We start from the raw sequence: 22,535 nt of genomic DNA on the forward strand, positions 1-22,535 counted from the left end.
AAAAATTATTATTTCAGATCGATTCATTTACAATCATTCCAAATTCGCGCACCTGATCCGAACACGCCAGTGTTAGCTTTTCCCATCATTTTGCGTCCGTCGTCCGTTATAAACTAAATAAAAGTTATTCTCTCAAACCTGCTCACCAATTAGAAAAAAAAATTTGTGGAAAAATCATTTCTATTTTCATTATCAAAATTTAAAGTTTGAAAGTAGCGGACACGATTAGGAACACACGAAAGAAATTGTTGAATAAGTGTTGCTTGCTTTAAGTCCAGTGATTTTGAAACAACAACCCTTGAAGAAAAAAGTCTTGGACACATTGATTACATAACTTCTTCCTGCAAACGACACACAGCCAACCCTGTATTAGAGAAGTAATTGAGAACAACTAACTAATCCACAAACACAAACACATACTGATAATTGTTTAAAGAGCAACTTATATTCACTCAATACAAGAAAAGGCATCTCAAATGGCAGGAATCTAAATATTGTATGGTTGAACTGTTTTCGAATTCAGTCTCGCATTAATTTTCCCTTATTTGAAATCTTATAGTTGATGTGTTTTTTATTTGAAAATTGATAATAAAATAAACAGCATCAAGATCGAAGTTAAAAATGAACTTGACGCTATGAAAAACAACCTGAAATCGGTGGAAAAAACGTACGCATGTATCGTTAAAATTCACAAACTCGGATACCATTGAAAGACGGGAAAATTTGATAATTAAAATATTACCCAATGATAAAAATGAAACACCCACAAATAATTGTTTAAAAAACCATGTGATATCAATGATAAGAGATGGACTTAAGTTAAGAGATGAAAATGTGGAAAGAAAACAATTAAATGGTCCCCGCCCAGGCGTAGTGGTGGCAAGATTAAATTCTAAACAGGACAAAACAACAGTTATGGAAAAGAAAATGGAACTCAGGAAAACGCAAAAATATAGAAACGTGTATACTGAGAGTGATGTTGCATACGAGACCAGGGTCCAGAACTCAAATATGCGCCATAAACTTCAAGAAATTTGAAAATTGAACTACTTCAAAATTTTGCAAGGAAAGCTAGTGATAAACTTCCAACGTAATCATAACCAATACAGAAGAAGGTAGGAATTAATGCTGGTGTATGTAATGTTGGAATGGTGGTCACAACACACCGAAAGTAAAAATAATAAATTTCGACATTGCGTTCTAGAACAACTGAATTTTGATATATTCTGTGTGTGAGGAACTGTTTTAGTTGGTAATAACAAACTTGATAAAGAAGATTATACCTTCTATGACACAACAGACTGGTTAAGCATCATAAAGCGAAGCGTGGCTCAGGTGGAGAAGGAATATTTGTTAAAAGTAGTATCGAAGATCAATATAAAGTTACAATTTTAGATAATAGCGCCGAAGGCATTCTTTGGCTGAATTTCTACAACGAACAGGAAACGTTTTGTGTGTGCGTATGTTATTTACCACCAACAGGCTCAAGCCGCTCGAATGACCCAGATTAGTTTTATGCGGATCTTGCTAATCAGATATATATGTATCAGAACATTGCACAGATGTGTATAGTTGGTGATTTCAACTCAAGATCCTCAGACATTTCAGATTTCGTTGAAGGAGTTGATGATTTAACACCAAGAGAGGTGATTGATTATAATTCAAATTCCAACGGTGATTTATAAATAGATTTCCTAGTCGATTGTAATTTGCATGCTAAATGGAAGAAAAGGAAAACAAGATTTCACGTGTATATCAAAACGAGGTAAATCAGTTGAAGACTTCATAATAACAACCTATGAAAACATTCATATGTGCACTGATTTTGATGTTAAAATTATTTAATGATATTTCCAACGAATTAGAATTGCAAGACTCGAATCAAATACCTGACCATTCGGTACTTACTGTTCCATTCAAGAGAAAATCGACTCATAAACAAGACAAAACACAGCAAGCGTCTTACTCCAATATTATTCAAAAACTTCCATGTAAACCGAGATCTTGAAGCATACGAAACGAATTTTTAAGTGACGACGTGGTGCGAGTAATTTTAAAACATAGAAAATAATTTAACCGAGAAACAAGACGTCGATGCTGCGGTTGTTTTGTTGAACTTATTTCTGATGGAGTGAAATCCAAGATAGGTGAAAAATCAGAAGCAAATAACCAACACAGGAAGGCAAAAGAAAAATCAAGATACAAACCATACTGGAATGAGAATCTGAAAGTACTTTGGCATAAAACCTGCGAACACGAAAAAATATGGCTGAAATGGAAAGGATGTGGTACGAAAAGAAACGTGTGCGAGAACAATTTCTTACATCGAGAAATACGTTCGATAAACTTTTTAGGAAAGAAAAACGAAGTTATCAAATGCGCCAACAGGAAGAGCTAGTTAATCTTTCGACCAGAAACCAACACAAGAGACTTTTGGAAGAAAATTGGCAGATTAGGAATAGCTAATGACAGACGTTCTTCAATACCAATGGAAGTATTACCATCAGAAGGTAATGTGAGTGAAGATGTAAACACAGTATATAATACATGGAAACGAAAGTATGAACATTTATTTCATGTAAGTGATTGTGAGTACAACGAAGATTTCTATGTATTGTCCAACAGCAACTAGAAAATGATATAACAGATAATTCGGTAAACGAATCAGAAATTTTGAATAATGATATATATTAAGAACGATGACGTTAAGAAGGCAGTATACCGAGCAAAACTTAACAAAGCCGGTGGGCTCGACCAAATATGTGCCGAATTTCTTCGTAATAATTCATGTGTGAATATTCTATTCAAGATTATAAAATACGCATTTGAAAATGGAGTTGTTCCTGAGACATGGAATAATTTACTCATTAATGACCCCATTAATCCAATATTAAAACCTGATAAAGACTATCGTGATCCTTAAGGTTATCGAGGGATAGCTCTGATGTCAATCCCCTGTAAGATATATGCAGATATTCTTAACAGACGTTTATCAACCTGGTTAAAAGAAAATAATATCTTAGCTGATGAACAAAACGGCTTTAGAAAAGATCGTGGTTGCATCGAACATTTGTACTCTCTAACAAGACTTGGATGGAGAGTTGTCTCATTGGCACTCATACCACATCTTCTTATATCTACTTATAACTAATAGAAAAATCGAAAGACGTTCAACGTTTGCATGTTTCATTGATACACAAAAGACTTTTGATTCTGTAAAAAGAGAGATGGTGTGGTTTAAACTGACGTCATTGTGCATAAAGGGAAAGTTTCTGAAAGGATTACAGTCACTGTATGTAGACGTAAGCTATGCTGTTATAGTAAACGGCTATATGACCGATATGTTTGACGTTAATATGGGTGTAAAAGAAGAGTGCAAAATATCCCCTACATTATTCTCAGTGTATGTTAACGATCTTGTCGATGAAATAAACAACATGAATCTTGTTATCCCGATCAATGAGTCGTACATTTTGTCCATCCTTTTATACGCTGATGACATTGTTTTACTAGCACCCGATGAAGAATCCCTTCAACTGATGTTAAATGTAGTCAACAATTGGTCTTCAAAGTGGAGATTGAGTGTAAATTTTGAAAAGAAAAATTTGTACATTTTCGTTGTCCGGCAATCCCTCGATCGAACTTTGACTTTCATTTTGGAGACACAGCTATTGAATATTGCAGTAAATATCGACACTTGGGACTGTGGCTTGATGAACATCTAAATTGGAAATTTACAGTGAGGGAAATACGGAAATCGGCAAGTAGAGCACTCTCCGCTCTTTATACAAAGTTCATTTCATGTGGCAGTATGGACTATGACATATTTACAAAACTATATAAAAGTCTTGTTCAGCCTGTGTTATTATATGGAGCGAGTATTTGGGGCATATAAGAACACAAACAATTAGAAGCTGTTCAAAACAAAGCGTGCCGATACTACCTAGGAGCTTTCAAGAACTCTTCAAATCTAGCTATACGTGGAGACATGGGATGGTCTACAGTAAAGACTAAACAAAACGTTGAAGTTTTGAGACAGACTGTATTTTAAACTTGCTAATTTAGATGAAAATAGGCTAGTAAAACTGATACATGAATCGAGCAAATCAAAACAGCGCTCCTGGCACTCCCGCGTACTGGAATTCGTTCAAAAATGGGAACTTACTTGTTTGATGAACGCTCAAAATATGACAACCCGACAAAAAGTTAGTATTTTAAAGGACAAGTTAAACAGTATGGATGCTGAAAATTGGTTAAGTGACGTGTACAACGATAGATACTGTGACAATGGAAATAAACTTAGAACGTTCAGACAGTACAAAAATAATCTTCAGCCAAGCAGTTAACTGAAATCCGTTAAGTTTAGACACTACCGTAGAACTCTATCAAACTTTCGTTGTGGCTCTTTACCACTCGCCATTGAAACAGGACATTACACCAGGCCAATTACACCTTTGATTGAAAGATTTTGTCAATTTTGTGATGTGAATACAATTGAAACTGAACAACATTTTTTAATGAACTGTAATTTATATTCGGACTTGAGTCTGGAACTTTTTCATTCATCCATTCTATCATATGATGTTTTTATTACCTTGAGTGCATGTGAAGAAGAGAAATTTAATCATATTATGAGCTGTGATGAAATTCAATTTGTATTAGCAAAAACATTCTAAAGAGTTTAAATTTTTAATTATTTATTTATTAATAAATAAATTTGGTGTATTTACTGTCTTTTGATTGGTTAAAAGTTTTACCTTTATTTTCAATGTTGTCAATTTTTATGGCGACACGCCCACTCTGACGTTGTGTATTCATACGCCAACATGTGTGTACGTTGTTATTGTTAATATAATTATAATATAAAAAGCTATTTGAGACTTATTTTTGATAGAAATTTATTTACAATGGATGACAATAATTTATTTTGAATTTATTGAACCATAAAATTAATTTTTGACTCTTCACATTTTACATAATCCGCTTCAATGTGAAGAGTCAAAAATTAATTTTATGGTTTAATAAATTCAAAATAAATAATAGTCATTCATTAAACATATTAAGTTTTTTAAAACACTTCTACTTTTTTTGTTCTTTTTAGTGAAAAATGTTTATTTTAAAAGTAATTGTTGTATACTTTTAAATAATTTTTAAATTTTGAAAAACGATTTTCAAATTGTGTATGCATTTAATGGACATGTAGTAAAAGTGGCTCATATGTCTACAAGTGTCTCATATGTCTTTTAAGGCAGGAATCTAATATATTTTTATGCTGTTTTATCTGATTTATAATAAATTATGTATGATATTAGATTGTGACACTGTAATAAACTATTTACTTACTTACTTACTTACTTACTTACTTACTTACTTACTTACTTACTTACTTACTGAATAAATGTATAAATGTTGTGGATATTCGAATATCACATTTTGAAAATAATTCAGAAATAAATAAAAGAGTACATAATATGCCTATTTCTAGAATAAGAAATAAACTTCAAGAACTTTCAAAGCGGTTTGTGTTTGTACCGGCCGACAAAGCAGCCAACAATGTGGTGGTGGTATGCCGTAAATAATACACGGACGTTCTTAAGAATGAAATTTTAAATGCATCTACATTCAAGTCCGTGCACTCTACAGAGAGTCATATAGTAAACAAACATATCATAACCACATCACAGCTTAAGGCCTCTTTTGGATATTTGAAGGTCCCTGCTATGTATTAGTTACCTAAACTACAAAAAAAAAACCAGTAAAATATCGTTTCATCTCGGTCTCTAGTAAGTGTTCTACAACTAATCTTTCAGTGCTTTTAACTAGTTCTTTAACTACTATCAAAGAACTTATCATTAACTGTTGTAATAAAATATATGAAAATAGTAGAATTAACTATTTTTGGAGTGTAAAACATTCTTTTGATGTTTTAGATAAATTACGTGCTTTTGATGGTCCTTTTAATTCTGTTGACAGTTTTGCCTTTTCAACTCTTTACAATACACTTACAGACAATCTTATCAAACAAAAGTTTTCCTATTTAATTAAAGGGTCGTTTGGTAAATCTGAATGCAAAAATATTTGCTGCAACTCATTTAAAGCCTTCTTCTCTAATGAGAAAGGTAAATATGCTAGATATACTTACTGGAGGTGTGATGAGATGATTGAAGCTGTGAATTTTCTCCTTGATAGTATTTATGTACGTTTCGGCAACAAAGTTTATCGACATGTTGTAGGTATTCCTATGGGCACTAATTGTACCCCTTTAATAGCAGACTTGTTCTTATACTGTTATGAATCACAGTTTATGAGCAAACTCAGTAAACACCCGTCTAAATTGCATTTAATTGATAAATTCAACAACACTTACCGTTATCTTGGTGATATTTTTTCGTTAGTTAATCATGAATTTTCTAAACATACTGGCGAAATTTACCCAAAGGAACTTATTTTAAATAAATCAAATATAAACGATAATAACTGTCCTTTCCTAGATTTAGATATATCAGTTTTACACGGGAAATTCCACACTACAAAAGAGACGATTTTTCGTTCCCTATTGTTAATTTCCCTTTTTTGGATGGTGATGTTCCTTTGGTACCATCTTACGGTGTTTATATATCACAACTCGTTCGCTATGCCCGTGTCTGTTGTGACGTTTCGGATTTTAATGAACGTAATCTATGTATTACTGGTAAATTATTAAGTCAGGGATTTTGTCACCACCAATTACTTAAAACCTTTACTAAATTCTTCCATAGATATAAAGATTTGGTTTTGAAGTTTGGTTGTACCTGTGGAAAACTTATTTCAAACAGGATAGCACATCCTCATTTTTACGGAGATGTTGTTTACCGTGCCCGGAATTTTAGAAAAGATCCTGGTAAACTTACCGATCCTTTAAATAAACTTATTCCAAAAGGTTACCAATTCAACACTGTAATTAGATCTTTGAATATTGTGTTTATTGGTATTAATATTGATTTTGTTATCAGTAAATTAAAAGCAAAGTGAAACTAAATATTATTGTTATATACATATGCATAGTCATTGCTCTACAATCTGTCGATACCTGTATCTTGGCATTTCACAAGGTCGTGTTTTTCTCCGACTGTTTATGGCGTCTTTACACTTAATCCATTGGATGTTGGATTTGTACTGATTGATAATTTATTCTTAGATGCATGATTTTTTTATTAGTTGTTATTGGCTTTGAACTAGCTGTCAGTAACTGCGAGTACTCTCAGGTCTGTGTCTTTTTGTTGTTGTGAAGTACAAGTACCCGGTCACGTCTACTCTGTGTTTTTGTTAGATGTATTTCTATCTGTATCCATCTGATGAGTTAAGCCTTTTTCAACTGATTTTTATAGTTTGTTCCTAAGTTGTACTGTTACACCACTGTCCCAGGTTATGGGGAGGGATGGGCGCCCGCTAACATGCTTACCCCCGCCACATTCTGTATGTGCCTGTCCCAAGCCAGGAGCCTGTAATTCAGTGGTTGTCGTATGTTGCTGTGTTACATAATTGTTTTTCGTTCATTATTTTGTACATAAATTAGGCCGTTAGTTTTCTCGTTTGAATTGTTTTACATTTGTCATTTCGGGGCCTTTTATAGCTGACTTTGCGGTATGGGCTTTGCTCATTGTTGAAGACCGTACGGTGACCTATATAGTTGTTAATTTCTGTGTCATTTGGTCTCTTGTGAGGAGTTGTCTCATTGGCAATCATACCACATTTTTTTATATTTACACCGATACTTGTCGCTGATTTTTTTGTTACCTAAGTACATCTATATAAAAAAATCAGAGAAATGTACCTGTGGTATTTGGCGGTTATTTATTATCTTGACATTTTGCCAATTACATCGGTAGATAGACTCATACATAAGGTTTGTTCATTACCATGGTGTTAGTAAAACCCTTTAGATATACTTCGTGTCGGGTGTACTGTCCTACCCTTTAGATAGACTTCGTGTCGGGTGTACTGTCCTACCCTTTAGACTCCGTGTCGGGTGTACTGTCCTACCCTTTAGATAGACTTCGTGTCAGGTGTACTGTCCTACCCTTTAGATAGACGTCGTGTCGGGTGTACTGTCCTACCCTTTAGATAGACTTCGTGTCGGGTGTACTGTCCTACCCTTTAGATAGACTTCGTGTCGGGTGTACTGTCCTACCCTTTAGATAGACTTCGTGTCGGGTGTACTGTCCTACCCTTTAGATAGACTTCGTGTCGGGTGTACTGTCCTACCCTTTAGATAGACTTCGTGTCGGGTGTACTGTCCTACCCTTTAGGTAGACTTCGTGTCAGGTGTACTGTCCTACCCTTTAGATAGACTTCGTGTCGGGTGTACTGTCCTGCCCTTTAAATAGACTTCGTGTCGGGTGTACTGTCCTACCCTTTAGATAGACTTCGTGTCGGGTGTACTGTCCTACCCTTTAGATAGACTTCGTGTCGGGTGTACTGTCCTATCCTTTAGATAGACTTCGTGTCGGGTGTACTGTCCTACCCTTTAGACTCCGTGTCGGGTGTACTGTCCTACCCTTTAGATAGACTTCGTGTCGGGTGTACTGTCCTACCCTTTAGATAGACTTCGTGTCGGGTGTACTGTCCTACCCTTTAGATAGACTTCGTGTCGGGTGTACTGTCCTACCCTTTAGATAGACTTCGTGTCGGATGTACTGTCCTACCCTTTCGGTAGACTTCGTGTCGGGTGTACTGTTCTCGGGATTAAGATTTTGAATTTGTTTTCAGTTGATTTGGTACTCTCCCCTGTTATTATCTGTTGTAAGAGATTGAAGAAATAAAATTGTAACTACTCTACCTAAATTATCAATTTAACAAGCGTGAAGGGGCCTTCAGTGATCGAGTGGTCTACGTAGTGCATCTACTGTATCAGTTAGACTCCAATCTTAATTGACTAGAATTGTCTGTTTCCCTGACAAAGGTCGGTAGTTCCCACCGGCTTCCTCCTATAAAAACTTACCGCCCCGATATAGCCATTAGTGCTGAAAGTGGCGTTAAATACCAACAATTAATCCATCAATTGGACAAGAAATAAAATTTAATGAAAATAAAACAAATCACATATCAATTAATTATAAACCTAATACAATGTATAAAAGGTTAAAATGAAATTATCGATGTTAAAGATTAACATATCTCCTATCTGCATGCAGTCTGCTTCAGAACTCAATCGTCTGCCCTGAAACGAAAGTGTGCTAATATTAAAGTGTCAGTTATTTGACTCAGAACATTATATTATGACTATAACCATGACTTTCTCTCTAAATCACACGCAGATTGACCTACAGATGGCTTTAGGATTTTTTTGTGTCTTTTTTATTGCTGTTTTATTTCTTTTTATTCATATTACCAAAATTGACTGCAATATTGCACATGTTATACAGTGATCTGTTTCATTCTATTATATATATAAATGTTACCCGTAGTAAATTCGTCGTAACTTTTGAATAAAAAAAAAAATCCCAAATATTCAAATGAAAGTCAATCATTTGCTATGGGAAACCTAAAAATATCCATCTGATAAAAAATAAAATTGGATTTGCAAAAATTCAAAAGTATACTTGAGAAATCAAGCGTTGAAAAGCTGATTAAAGACTGCAAATTACATCATTTATTATGCTTACAGATATAACATCGGAAACCCAAAAAAATAAGTTTGATAAACAAAAAATAAAAGTTAAATATGTACAATAATGTTAAACATGTTATACAAAGTACATTGCACGTCACATTGAAATCCACTCCGTTGTTTGCGACGAGTTTTTGGCTACATAACGCCTTCTTCCATTTGGCATGTTTGCAAATATGGGTAAGTACATGTTTGGGACAAAAGGTATATCAGACCAAACATTAATCTAGAAGTGCACAATTAGAGGCAGATTTAGGGGGCAGCGGGCCTACCCTCCTTATGGAGCTACATAATTATATGGTTAATGCATAGAATTTTGTCATTGTCTGCTCCTAAAGTTGCCTATTTGGGGCACCCTTTTTCAAACTCCTGGATCTGCATCAGACAATGCTTAACAGCTTTCTGAAAGCTTCAAGAAAATCCAGTCAGTAATTTAGAGTGAGTTACAAGGTTCATATTGCGGGAGGAGAAACGAACAAATGAGTCAAATGTTGAACTGACGGCGAGACGAACAGGCACAATGTCACTATACAGGCCTTTTTTTTTGTTTAGAGGGTTATATAATAAGATACAATGTTTGCCTCATTTGAGTATTGACTTTTTACAGAACTTTGAATTGTTCGCAATACCAAGGATTATCAATCCCAGGAATACATTACCTTAGCTGTATTTGGCGAAACCTTTCGGAATTTTGGGTCCCCCATGCTCTCCAATTTCGTTCTTTATTTAGCCTTTAAACTTTTTTGATTCGAGCGTCAATGATGAGTCTTTTAGACGTAGCATGCGTCTGCCATACAAATATTTAAGCCTGGTATCTTTGATGAGTTGCTTAGACAAAAAAAAACTGTTCTTCAAATCAGTATCATATGAATATTCAAGACATGGCAATTCACCATAGTTAATGTTTGATTTAAGATTTGTGACAAGAACTTTTGTCCTGGCCATGATAACTTACTTGTCTTGAGATCATAGGCTCTACTAAAATATTTTGTTGGGATACAGCCATTTCTATCTCCAGGACTAAGTATCACTCCATTCTCAGACTTGTAAAATTTTATTCCATCTAAAGATTTGAAATAACATAAATTTTGGTAATATTTCAATTATTGTTATTGTTTTAAAGTACAAGTTGATAAAATGAAATCATTCCAAAACGTTTTATTACTTAACTTAAAACTTCTGAAGACTTAAAAAAAATAAAAACAGTTTTAATAACTATTGAGAATTTGTGCTATCCCGCATTCAAAGACTGGCTATCAACTTTTCAATGTCATAATTGTATTAAGAAAGAATGACATCAATATATAGTCAAAGCATTCCAGACAGCGATTTGCTTGAACATAGCTTCAAAGAACTACACGGAAATGAATTCCACCGGCATACAGGATTTCCTACAACTTGTAAAAGGCACGTTTTGCATAAGGTCTTGATTTTATGGATTGTCGAAAGCGAGATCGTTTTTTTTTTTTTTTGGCCCGTTCCTTTTTCTTCAAATTTTATTTATCGTTGATGTGTTTTATATATTCATCTATTTTTAATTTGGAGCAAATATAAGGTTGTACAGAATAATATGTAATTCTCCAAGATAGTGTGAAACCAAATAAATTAAGCATACCTCTCAGAGCTTTCCCGATGTCTATTTCAATGGCCATATCACACTTAACAGGCATACCTAAAATGGGCAAGCATTTTTCAAAAATAATTTAGATTAAGTAAAACGTATTCTCTAGAAATCATGAAAATTTTCTCTTAAATTCCTTGACTAGGACGGTGTACAAGAAAATGAAGATGGAAAGGTATATGAAAAATGAAAATGGGATGGAGACATCAATATAAATTCAAGGCCCTTGAAAACAATATGGAGAGAGAGAGAGAGAGAGAGAGAGCGTGCCTTCAATAATAAAAATGACAAACCCGTATTAGATTTATTTCCCAAGATGAACATTAAATGTGCTCGCGAATTGATAATCCCGTTCCATTACGACCGGAAATTATTCTGTTTCTAAGTTCTTTTACATCTACATTTGATATACATTCACATTTGTGTGATTTTTTTTTATACCAAGGCAGATACAAAACAAAATATACAATTTGACTTTCCATCGTCTCTGACAGCTTGGTGAGGCAATTGATGCCGAATGAAAACACATTATAAGATCATTTCTAACGCGTTTCTACTTGAGTGCATTTAAAGTAAAAGAAAAGGCGGAAGATATCAAGAGGACGAAAAGACAAGTCCGCGAACCTCTACATAAAAAACTAAAGACTGAACAACAAGAATTCCACCAAAAACTGGGGTTGATCTGAGGTACTCCGGAAGGGTAAGCAGATCCTGATCAACAAGTGACACCCGTCAAGTCCACGGAGAGAACCATGCACCGACCTTCGGAAGGAAAACTGACAATCCTAGTCAATAAAGATTGGAGTCGAACGCACCTGCCACGTGCAGGACTCGTACTCACAACCTCAGTTGACAGGCTAGTGATACAGTAGTATGACTTCTTATACCAATTAACCACCAAGGCCTCCTTAAGGGAATAGAGATCACGTACTTACCATAACGTATTCGATGTTCCTACATGATTGCAAATCGGAGTTAAAAGCTTGCACGCATCCGATATTAAAAAAACATATTGAAGTAATTCATGTCTTCGCATGGCTTTACTTAAAAGTCACGCATCTTTCTTCCTTTTAAAGAAACAATTATTCTTGTGAACATTTCTCTCTCGTTTTAAAATACATACCACTCATAGCACCATGTTCAGCGGGAGCGAAATGAATATGATCTCTGTTCATGCGACTTATACCCTGTAAAATAATATGTATATAGAGAAAGTCTAACGATTATGAATAACAAAATTATCCAAAAGTGTAGGCGACATAATATGTGGACTAATTTGTTGCCAATCTAATTGAATTACAGACCCTGTGTCCACACTTCGATTCTAGGAGAAGCGTGTAAACAGAATCTGTATTTCAATATAAAGATTGATTATGTGTCTATCAACCGCCCAACACATACGCACTAAAAAAGGGGTAAAGAAAGGAGAGAAAAAAAAAACGAGAAACTAAGAAATAAATACGACTTTTAAAGTGCCAGTCTTTGAAAGAATCAGGCAATTTTGAAGAACATCAAAACATGGCCGAAAAAAACCCACCGACCTAACCATCCTATTTTGAAGTTACCCTCATCCTGAGTTAGAAATGGTAGGTCTTTCTTTTCTGCGTGTCTGGTAATTCGAGAAATATCTAGTATGTTCCACCGACTATACCCCATAGAAATCTAATGGACTACATATGGGACTACTGCAACAACCATTAATTATTTTGCGGTAAAAATCTAAGTACGTGGTAAATAAATTAAACGGAAACCTTAAAAAAAACAAAAACAAATAAAACAATCCTCCTTCCAAAAAAACAACCCTCGAACACAAACCAAAACCATTAAGATATATACGACTCCAGACAACCAATGACGAGGTCCCGCACTTGGTACAGTCACATGACCATCCTTAACTAGATATTTGAGTAAATCAGTGGAATAAAAACATACATACAATGTATGTACAATAGAAATCAGTACTATATAGATGATACGCGGGTATAGCACATGTGCAAAAATAAGGCTTGCACTTAATATCAGCAGTTGTACTTCGTAGTAGATTTATAGTTACCTGAACAGTATGAAAAGTCACGATATTGTAAAATGAAAAGTAAGTTTGTGTGAAGAGGTTCCCTAGTACCCTGTTATACGTAGTACATCTATAGTAGTAAATGAGCACACATGCATCTAACAATTACAAGTTTACCTTCAGCTGCGTGCTACTATATGTTTTTCTTTTATTTGTCTTTTATTGTGTTTACTATCCTTCCAACATTTTGGACCGTGCACCCTTCTCGTTGTTCAGAGTGCATAGTGCATGGATGTACCCAAATAAACTAATATTCATGCTTGTCTACTTGATTGTAAGTTGTAGTATATATTATAAAACTGATATCTGGCACACGTAAGTACACTTTACTTTATAAGTGTCATTTCCTGAAATTATTTATAAATGACAACAAATCAACAAGCAGGCGAAAGAATGAGGAGAGATGAGATCGTTATTCAATAAAATAACACAAAAGAAGAGTGCATCATGGGATGGCTTGCTGTCTCACACTCCCTCGGACAGTCCAGTACATCTTCTAGTGAGTGAATTTACATACTATTGTATTACAGCAACATTAATTCTCTATCTCAGTAAATGTATATAAAGGTCACTTCAAGTTAATTCAAGCTCATAGTCATCACATAGTATAACGCGACATTTTGCTACAATCGATGGTTTCAACTGGAATTCAATCTACTCGATAATGTGGTGTGAGCTTTTGCTCCCTGATGAAGGCGTCACCGAGACTTTGAGATTAAGAATTGCAATAAAAGCGCAGTTCTTTGACTAGGATTTTGCCAAGTGCACGAAGGGTGTTTGTGTTATAAATTACTACATCACATCGGTACCTTCTTTTCCGTAACTGATAGACGTAGCACTTCACATGCCTCTATTAAATGTCAGAACAAATGGCGTAGATTTCTGCAAAGCAATGGTATCATAGTTGATCAATCTTAACTCCCAAATACTCACAGTTTGCCGAATACTGTCAAAATTTCGTCGCCTGGTTCCATGAAGAACGACCCTTGCTTGACTAGAATGAGTAATTGGCTCTAACTCTGGATCAGAAAGCTGCGAGAAAAAAATTGAAATTTTGGCAATTTTTAGTATTTACAAAAAAAAATCGGGGACGGTTCCACGGAACAATGTGTCACCGCTCGCCTGCGATTACTGCCGTCAGTGTAAAAGCGTAATGTTGACTGCCAAAAACTAAGTCCTTTTATCAGGCCATTTATAAAATAGGGAAGAATAAAAGAAAAATTTGAACTTTTTCATCAGTTACTAGTTCTTGATCATGTCATGAAGAAGCTTCTGTCCATGTTTCAGGACATTCCATGAACATAGTTATTGATGACAAAAATGAACCCCATGCATGCAGACACTGTAAATGTTAACTGCAAGAAAACTAATTCCATCTGTCAGCAAAATACGAAAAACAAAGTTGTTTTCAAAATTTTGCCTGAAATAATTTAATAGCTTCACGACACGTTTCATAAAACTATTTGATGGTTTGATAAACTCATTGATATCTAAACTAGAGGCTCTAAAGAGTCTGTGTCGCTCACCTACATATTCAACACTGACCACTTTTTAGTAATCAAAGAGCTGAAAGTTCTGAGGAAAAATGACGCCATTGTCTCTAATATTGGGATATTTTTGATGCAAGTCTTGATTTTCACATAATTTACCTACTGAATCCCCTTAAGAGACTTTTCAGTTCATGGTAGGTATGCTGACTGACAATAGAATAGAAATGAATTGTTTTCAATGTCTATGACTTTTTTATTTGTTTGTCAAGATATATGTATATATGTGTGAAGTGAATATAAAGAAGAAGATGTGGTCTGATTGCCAATGAGACAACTCTCCACAAGAGACCAAATGACACAGAAATTAACAACTAAAGGTCACCGTAAGGCCTTCAACAATGAGCAAAGCCCATACCGCATAGTCAGCTATAAAAGGCCCCGAAATGACAAATGTAAAACAATTCAAATGAGAAAACTAACGGCCTAATTTACGTACAAAAAAATGAACGAAAAACAAATATGTAACACATCAACAAACGACAACCACTGAATTACAGGCTCCTGACTTGGGACAGACATGCACATACATGCAGAATGTGGTGGGGTTAAACATGTTAGCGGGATCCCAACCCTTCCCTTACCTGGGACAGTGGTGTAACATGACAATATTTATATACTGGTTGTTTCTTTTGTATACAGAAATAGCTCAAGACTACCTGAGCGATCTACAATATTCAAAGTAATATGTGAATTTGTTTCTTGCAATTTCATTATTCTTAGTCAAGGATACATTATCAGACTATCCCCTTCTTTATAGAATTATTTAACAAAATGATGACAAAGAGCCTGCAGTAAGCAAGCTCTTATACCCCACATAGTCCTTATTTAAGAGATAAGTTACAAGTGACCTAGTGACATTGTTATTTCTGTTACTTAAAGGATGATCAAATTCAGTAGATTTAGACAATAGTATTGTTATACTAGTTTTACAATTACAAATATAGTGACACCATTTATACAACAAAATTTCATTGTTGATATGTATATATATATAAACAGAAATCTTTAAATGACAACATAAATTATTGCAGAACTATCTTTTTTTTCAAATGATTTAATGTTTGTATGTCATTTATTTCAAATAATTCTGATAACTAGCTAGCTATCCACCAGAGTCTAAATAATGTGGCTGTTGGCAGTTATAAGTCACTTTACATCATTATAGCCTCATATTTTTTAAGGACCTATCTAGACCTTTTTCTTAGGCAAGGTGTTTTATATCACTCTGAAAGCAATACAATCCAGTGTTCTCCCCAGGATTTTTTATAGCGCTGTGGTATTAGTGCCCGATTTAGGATTGATTCACCTTAAGTTTCATTTTGTGACTTGATGCTACATTTATTTATAACTACCATGTTAGTTTTATTTTATTGAATAGACAAAGACCTGGATTTTTTATACATCTGCCATGTGCATTAACTGAAATGCAAACAAGTGACATTTCAAATATTAGTTAAACTTTAAAAATTAAAATGCCTAGATAACTTAAATAATTTGATTGTATTACCACCCGTCCCCCAATGTAGCACAGTAGGTATATCTTTTTTTCTCACTTTCAGTTGTTTGACTTATAAACTAGTTATATATCCTTTACAACTTCATAATTTACTTATACACATATTTAAGAAGGTTTACAATGACAAAATTGGAATTTCTTCATTAATTTTCATTTACATTTATCAAATTACAATTTTGCAATTAAAAATGGTATATCCTTAAATATCAAAGGAAGAAATGGAATACTCTTTCCATAAGTACTGAAATGTTATTAAAGGCATGTTTAAAATAGGCTAACACATTTGATCATATTCCAAGATAAATATGAACAGGCGATTATTTCAACTAGGAATTATTTTCAATTATGGAATTTGCATAATTTCTTGTGCTTGAAATTTTTAATAAATTCCATGTTTATTCTGTATTTTAATGTTCTGTGCAGTGCTGCGAAAAGTGGATGGCAAATCTCAATACTTTTTATTTATTTTCAAGAAATTTTCGTATCCGATTTAAAAAAAAGTAAAATATGGGCTTGTAATAAACACCTGGACAACGGGAATGCTTTTCTCAAAACAATACAGGTTCAATAGTTTAGTTGTTAACTCGAAAAAGTAATGAAATAATCGTAATGTTTCAAAAATGGACTAGACCACGTTGTCAGAGAAAGGGTGAAACTTTCCTTAAATACTTTTGATATGATTCATTAAGCACTGCCTACTCCTTTCATAAAGATTCTGCATCTTATAATTCTTTTTAAAGTGAAGAAATCCAGAAAGAAATAAAGTCTTTTTGACAGAAAAACTTCTACAATTATCGCCATTGTATTCTTTAATGGAACTGGCCCCTGCGATATTTGACCTATATTATGTCTGCAGCAGTAACTTACAAATACATACGCACCGCGTGGATATAACCGTATTACTAATTTTCGCCGATGATTCTTAAAAACTCCTTAAATCTTGATAAAGACCATTATCTTTCGTATGATTTCAAGATGATTCCGATTATTATTTTTTGAATGATTTCAAAGTTCAGCTGACAAGAAAGGTAAACATTCTTTCAAAAACTATTTTCTAGCGATAGCGATTTGTTATCATTGGTATGTAAAAAGTCCAAAACCATAACAATACGGATCTATTTATATTCTGATTTTTTTTACGGATGGAAAGTCATGCACAAAAAAGCGAAAGCTTATATAAATATGAAAAATATACCAACGGGATAGCTCAAAATACCATTTAATAACAATAAACATATTGACAGGTTAAGAATGAAATTCTGTACAGGACATAGTTATGTAAAATACGGAACCGAGTTCGGAAGGCGGCTTGGAAGCGACCGGAAGCGATAAAATGAAATCTGGTCAACGGTATAGTAAAATTGACGCTTTGACAGCGTCATTTTCCAAAAATCATCATGCATTGTAGGGGAATACCTCTATTAAGAACTAACTGACTATTTCAGTCACGTTGATGTATTTATAGATCTTATCATTTTAAATTTTTTTAAATTCTATCCATCTACTATTGTTTTCAAGATAATAGTCAAAAATGCAAAAATTGGGGAAAATAGTCATACAAGGACAATAACTAAGGAATCGACTAGTTGACTTGACTTATCAGTAGATCTTGTCTTGTCGGTCATTTTTGTTATTAAAGTTTCTGTCTATCTTTTATAAATTTCGAGATAATAGGCAAAAATGAAAGGGAAAAAATGGCAAAATTCGTCGAATAAGGGCAGAATCTCCTGTAAGAAGTCATCTGACAGTTTTGATGCCGATTGTCATTAGAAATATCATTCTGAACATTTTTTTCCCTGTCAGATTTTCTCGATCTATTGCGGTATTTAAAATAATAGACAATTGCATTTACCTCTATGTTCTATTCTTAGCCATGTCTGCCATGTAATGGGAAAAGCTCACACGTGCCCTTCGGGCCAGGTAAGATAAATTGTAACCCAGTCTGTATCTAAATGTTAACTCCAGAACAATCGAAGTTCATTTATCAGTAAGAGAAAAACAGAATCATATAAAAATCTGCATTTTTCTACAGATAATATCACTTGATCATGCATTCAAAGTACGGAAAAAATGAAAAAAAAATATTTAAAAAATTTTGCTCTGGATACCACAGGCGCTTGGGTATATGATACAAATATTTTTTGGGGATTTTTTTGTTGTTGATTAAAATATTCAATTTATATATTTATACTACATATCTATCACTACTACGCATGTCTCACCTAGTTTCGAGTGATTTTACCAACTCTTGAGACAACCCCCATTTTTACTATCCACACTAAGAAACAAATGTCTTAGTGTGGATAGTAAAAATGGGAGTTGTCTCAAGAGTTGGTAAAATCACTCGAAACTAAGTGAGACATGCGCAGTAGTGATAGATATGAAGTATGAATATAGAAAATTGAATATTTTAATAAACAACAAAAAAAATCCAAAAAAAAATATTTGTATCATATACCCAAGCGCCTGGACTGGATACTGTCAAGAAAAAGCTTCTGTTGCAAGTTTCGTAAGACTCCAAAGAGATTTGACTAAGTAATTGGTGTTGAAATAAACTGTTTTCACAGAGATATGTCTCGCCTTTTTGTTATTTTGATTATGTAAATGTTGAAATTAAAATAGCAATACTTTAACATGTAAGTTATGCAAATATTCAAAGATAATGAACCATGACTGAAGGTACATGGCTAAACAATCTCCATGGAAATGAGATGTGCCAATGCTAATACAACTGCATACAAAATACCATTGACTTATTATAAGTTGTTCCCTTTAAACAAACCTAAACACAAATATTAACTTGTAAACTTGTAAACTATGTAAAAGTTTCAAAGTCAATGCAATGAACCATGATGTCAGAGGGGGTGGGGCTATATAATCCTCATGGAAACAATACTTGCAAATGCCATTAAATTTGCATAATAAATATCATTGACTTAACATTAGCAGTTTCATTATAACTGATCTAATCACAAACTATTACATTGTTGACGCCGCCGCCGACGCCGGAAACAGCATACCTATGTCTCGCTTTTTGATTCCGTCAAGGCGAGACAAAAAACCTCACTGAACCTAAATTGACGATGCCGACTACGCAATGCAGAATCGATATGTCTCGCTTCCGCGACTTTTGTCGCAAAAAATAGGATCTGAGGATGATATTCTTAACCAAAACCATAATTCTATAGGAAGTAAAACAATTGATTTTCTTTCACATAAAGAGAATAATACAGTATTTGTTACGAACGTTTTTATAAGAACATGCAACATTTTCAATAGTGTATTAAAATTGTGATCCTAGAAAATTGTAGCACTGAATAACATTGTGTTTTGTTGCTGTCTTATTAACGTATATAACCCACTTCTCCGTTAAATTTTGTCTTTAAAATACCATGCACAATTGAAGGCATATAAAGTATTGTAAAATGCTCTCTCTGAAAATCAAAAAATATCTCCAACAGATAAAAGCTTGCCCGAATACTATGTCCTTGTGTTGCTCTGACTTGAAGTTGTCCTCCGTTTGTTCGTTTGGCAAACCTCCCTTTATTATCCCTATCTACTATTCTTTCTATGTCATCCTCGTCAAAACCATTGAAGTATGAGAGTTCAAGTATGTCATCAACATTTGCATATCCTTCTGCAATGAAATTAATTAAACGAAAAATACAGAACCAGGCCCGATAATCCCATTCATGCAAATGATGCACAATATATAGTATTTGCAATTGACAATTATTTGTAATATTTCAAAAGCACAATGCACATTATCACCTTGTATGTAAGAATGTTTGATTTGTCTTCAAATAATCTTATTGGATCTACCGCTGATCTGTTCTCTCTACGGCGGTGGTGGTTTAGGACACAAGTGCGAGACGAGATTTAAAAAAAATATATATGTATATACTGAAAATTGAAAATTATTCATATATATATACATGTATATATATATTTAAATCGTCTCGCACCTGTGGTTATGTGATGTGTTTGCTATTTCCAATGTAATGCATGCTCTAGAGTGTCGCATTTCTCTCAGTTTCAGCACATTTTATTTTCAAAATACACGATGTCGTGAACAAGGTTGCGAATGTAGTCAGAGGTTTCGGACTTGAATAGGGCTTAATTTCTTGATCAAACAGTATCGCAAACATCCATTCTTCAAGAATTAAACAGGGCCATTTTTTTTAGTAAAACAAATGCATCTTTTCTTATTAGATTGGCATCTTTTGAATCTATAATAAGCTACACAAACATTTTGCTGTTGTTCATAGTCCCATCACCAGTAACGTTATCGTAAAGGTAAGGGAATATAAGTACAAACAAAGTATATTCTAATAAAACTTAATGTCCAGTGGCGTAGCACCAGTGTAGCATTAGTTGTAAATATAAAAATAAGAATGTGGTATGATTGCCAATGAGACAACTCTCCACAAGAGACCAAATGACACAGAAATTAACAACTATAGGTCACCATACGACCTTCAACAATGAGCAAAACCCTTACTGCATAGTCAGCTATAAATAAAAGGCCCCGAAATGAAAATGTAAAACAAGTCAAACCAGAAAACTAACGGCCTAATTTATGTACAAATTAATGAACGAAAAACAAATATATTATACACAGTAACAAACGACAACCACGGAATTACAGCATGTGCTTACAAATAATTTTATAAAACTTTTTTTTTTCAATAAGAATTTTACTATAATCGTTCAGCTTCTTGGGGTGGGCACGCCCCTCAGACCCCTTGCTTTAATTGGTATGTGTATTGATGGTGTACACAATTTTTTCTCTCATAACGTTTTCTTACCCGGCTGACCTATATATGGTTGATTATATAGGGAATTACTGAGGCATGATTGGAGCCTGCCCCTCTTAGGTATTCAATGCCCCCCTTTTTATGAAAATTTCTGGATCCGCCACTGCTGGATCCGTATCTGGTATTTTTATTTTGTACATGTATCTGTTTTGCTGGATGTTTTGAAAACTGCATTTTTTTTTTTAACTTAAACACACACAAGCTTTGCAATGTTTAGAAGCTTAACTTATGCATGTTATGTACAAGGTTTAAAAAAAACGCCGATCAGAACCTTGGCATCAGCTGACAGATATACAGCTAACAAAGATAAATAATATTCAAGGAGGTAGTTAAATTCAAATTCAAATATTTTATTATACCAATCATGGTCCCACAAGGGGCATTTGCAATTAACAATTATAATTAGATATGACAATATAAGCGACAAACATGAGTCATGATCAGTCATTGTACAGCATATAATCATAATGATAATGTGACAGCTAGACATAAGACATAAGACATAAAGCTTTATTTAGAGTCGGTATGTGCAAATACAAGTATAAACATAAGCCCTGAAGAGCTTTTAAAACCGACAGAGCAACAAATAAAACAAAACATACATATCAAGTCATGCACATATAAATTAAACATATAAAGCAAGAGCTCATATCAGTATATAAACATGCAGCACAAAAGTTCTTAAAAGCATCTTACAAGTTAAACACACACTGAAACATGCACTTGTGAGATAAAAGCACAAAAGCAAAAATAAAATGGTTTGCACATCAGCTATTACAATTGACATGTATATCTTGAATATTTGTTTTCCTTTTATTATTTCAATGTCAGCAATGCACCTCGTGTTTACATGTAGTAATCGACTCTTGAAAGGATAAAAAAAAAGCTACTAAATGCTGTCCTAAGGGAGATAACCAAAACGACAAACGTTGCTAGGAATTTAACTGTTCTTCAAATAAAATGACTATAACTCACCCTTCGTGAGGTGCAACCCTCTGGCATCATGTCTTAACAATTTGACGAGAGCTTTAGACAACTGCACATTAGCCATACCGTAAGATCTAATCACATTGTGTTCGTGAATTATCTCTAGTTTCGTTTTTCCAAAGAAATACTCTCACTAAAATCGAATGAAAATTAACGTATAATATCTCCAAGATTAAAATTTTCCAAACTTGATATTATTACGAAAAGAAACCGAAATTAGGTAGAACAGCGAAACGGTTTGGGCAATGTCCCTTTGAATTGGTAGTTAACGGAAAATGACACTTCAAACAAAACGAAAATGAAAGTAAAACTGAAAACGAGTCT

The 22,535-nt window shown here is 34.0% G+C and overlaps 2 protein-coding genes across 2 annotated transcripts in view; one reads left to right on the top strand and one right to left on the bottom strand.

The window, feature by feature from the left end:
• Positions 1 to 9,040: 9,040 nt before the first annotated feature.
• Positions 9,041 to 22,496, bottom strand: LOC127729149 (tRNA 2'-phosphotransferase 1-like). The gene is made up of 7 exons (XM_052236815.1): positions 22,200 to 22,496; positions 19,881 to 20,044; positions 14,275 to 14,373; positions 12,394 to 12,457; positions 11,265 to 11,321; positions 10,605 to 10,712; positions 9,041 to 9,199 (listed from the first exon to the last, which is right to left on the bottom strand). The coding sequence occupies exons 1-7, from the start codon at positions 22,273 to 22,275 to the stop codon at positions 9,180 to 9,182; spliced, it is 588 nt and encodes a 195-aa protein (XP_052092775.1). The 5' UTR covers positions 22,276 to 22,496; the 3' UTR covers positions 9,041 to 9,179.
• LOC127729144 (ras-specific guanine nucleotide-releasing factor RalGPS2-like) overlaps positions 13,357 to 22,535 on the top strand; it is a 65,768-nt gene continuing 56,589 nt past the window's right edge. Inside the window, exon 1 of the mRNA XM_052236799.1 lies at positions 13,357 to 13,840. Within this exon, the coding sequence (XP_052092759.1) occupies positions 13,745 to 13,840 (96 nt within the window). The 5' untranslated portion in view covers positions 13,357 to 13,744. The remainder of the gene's footprint in view (positions 13,841 to 22,535) is intronic.

Source organism: Mytilus californianus, unplaced genomic scaffold (assembly GCF_021869535.1).
Source record: "Mytilus californianus isolate M0D057914Y unplaced genomic scaffold, xbMytCali1.0.p SCAF_2, whole genome shotgun sequence".
In the NCBI taxonomy this organism is placed as follows: Eukaryota; Metazoa; Mollusca; class Bivalvia; order Mytilida; family Mytilidae; genus Mytilus; species Mytilus californianus.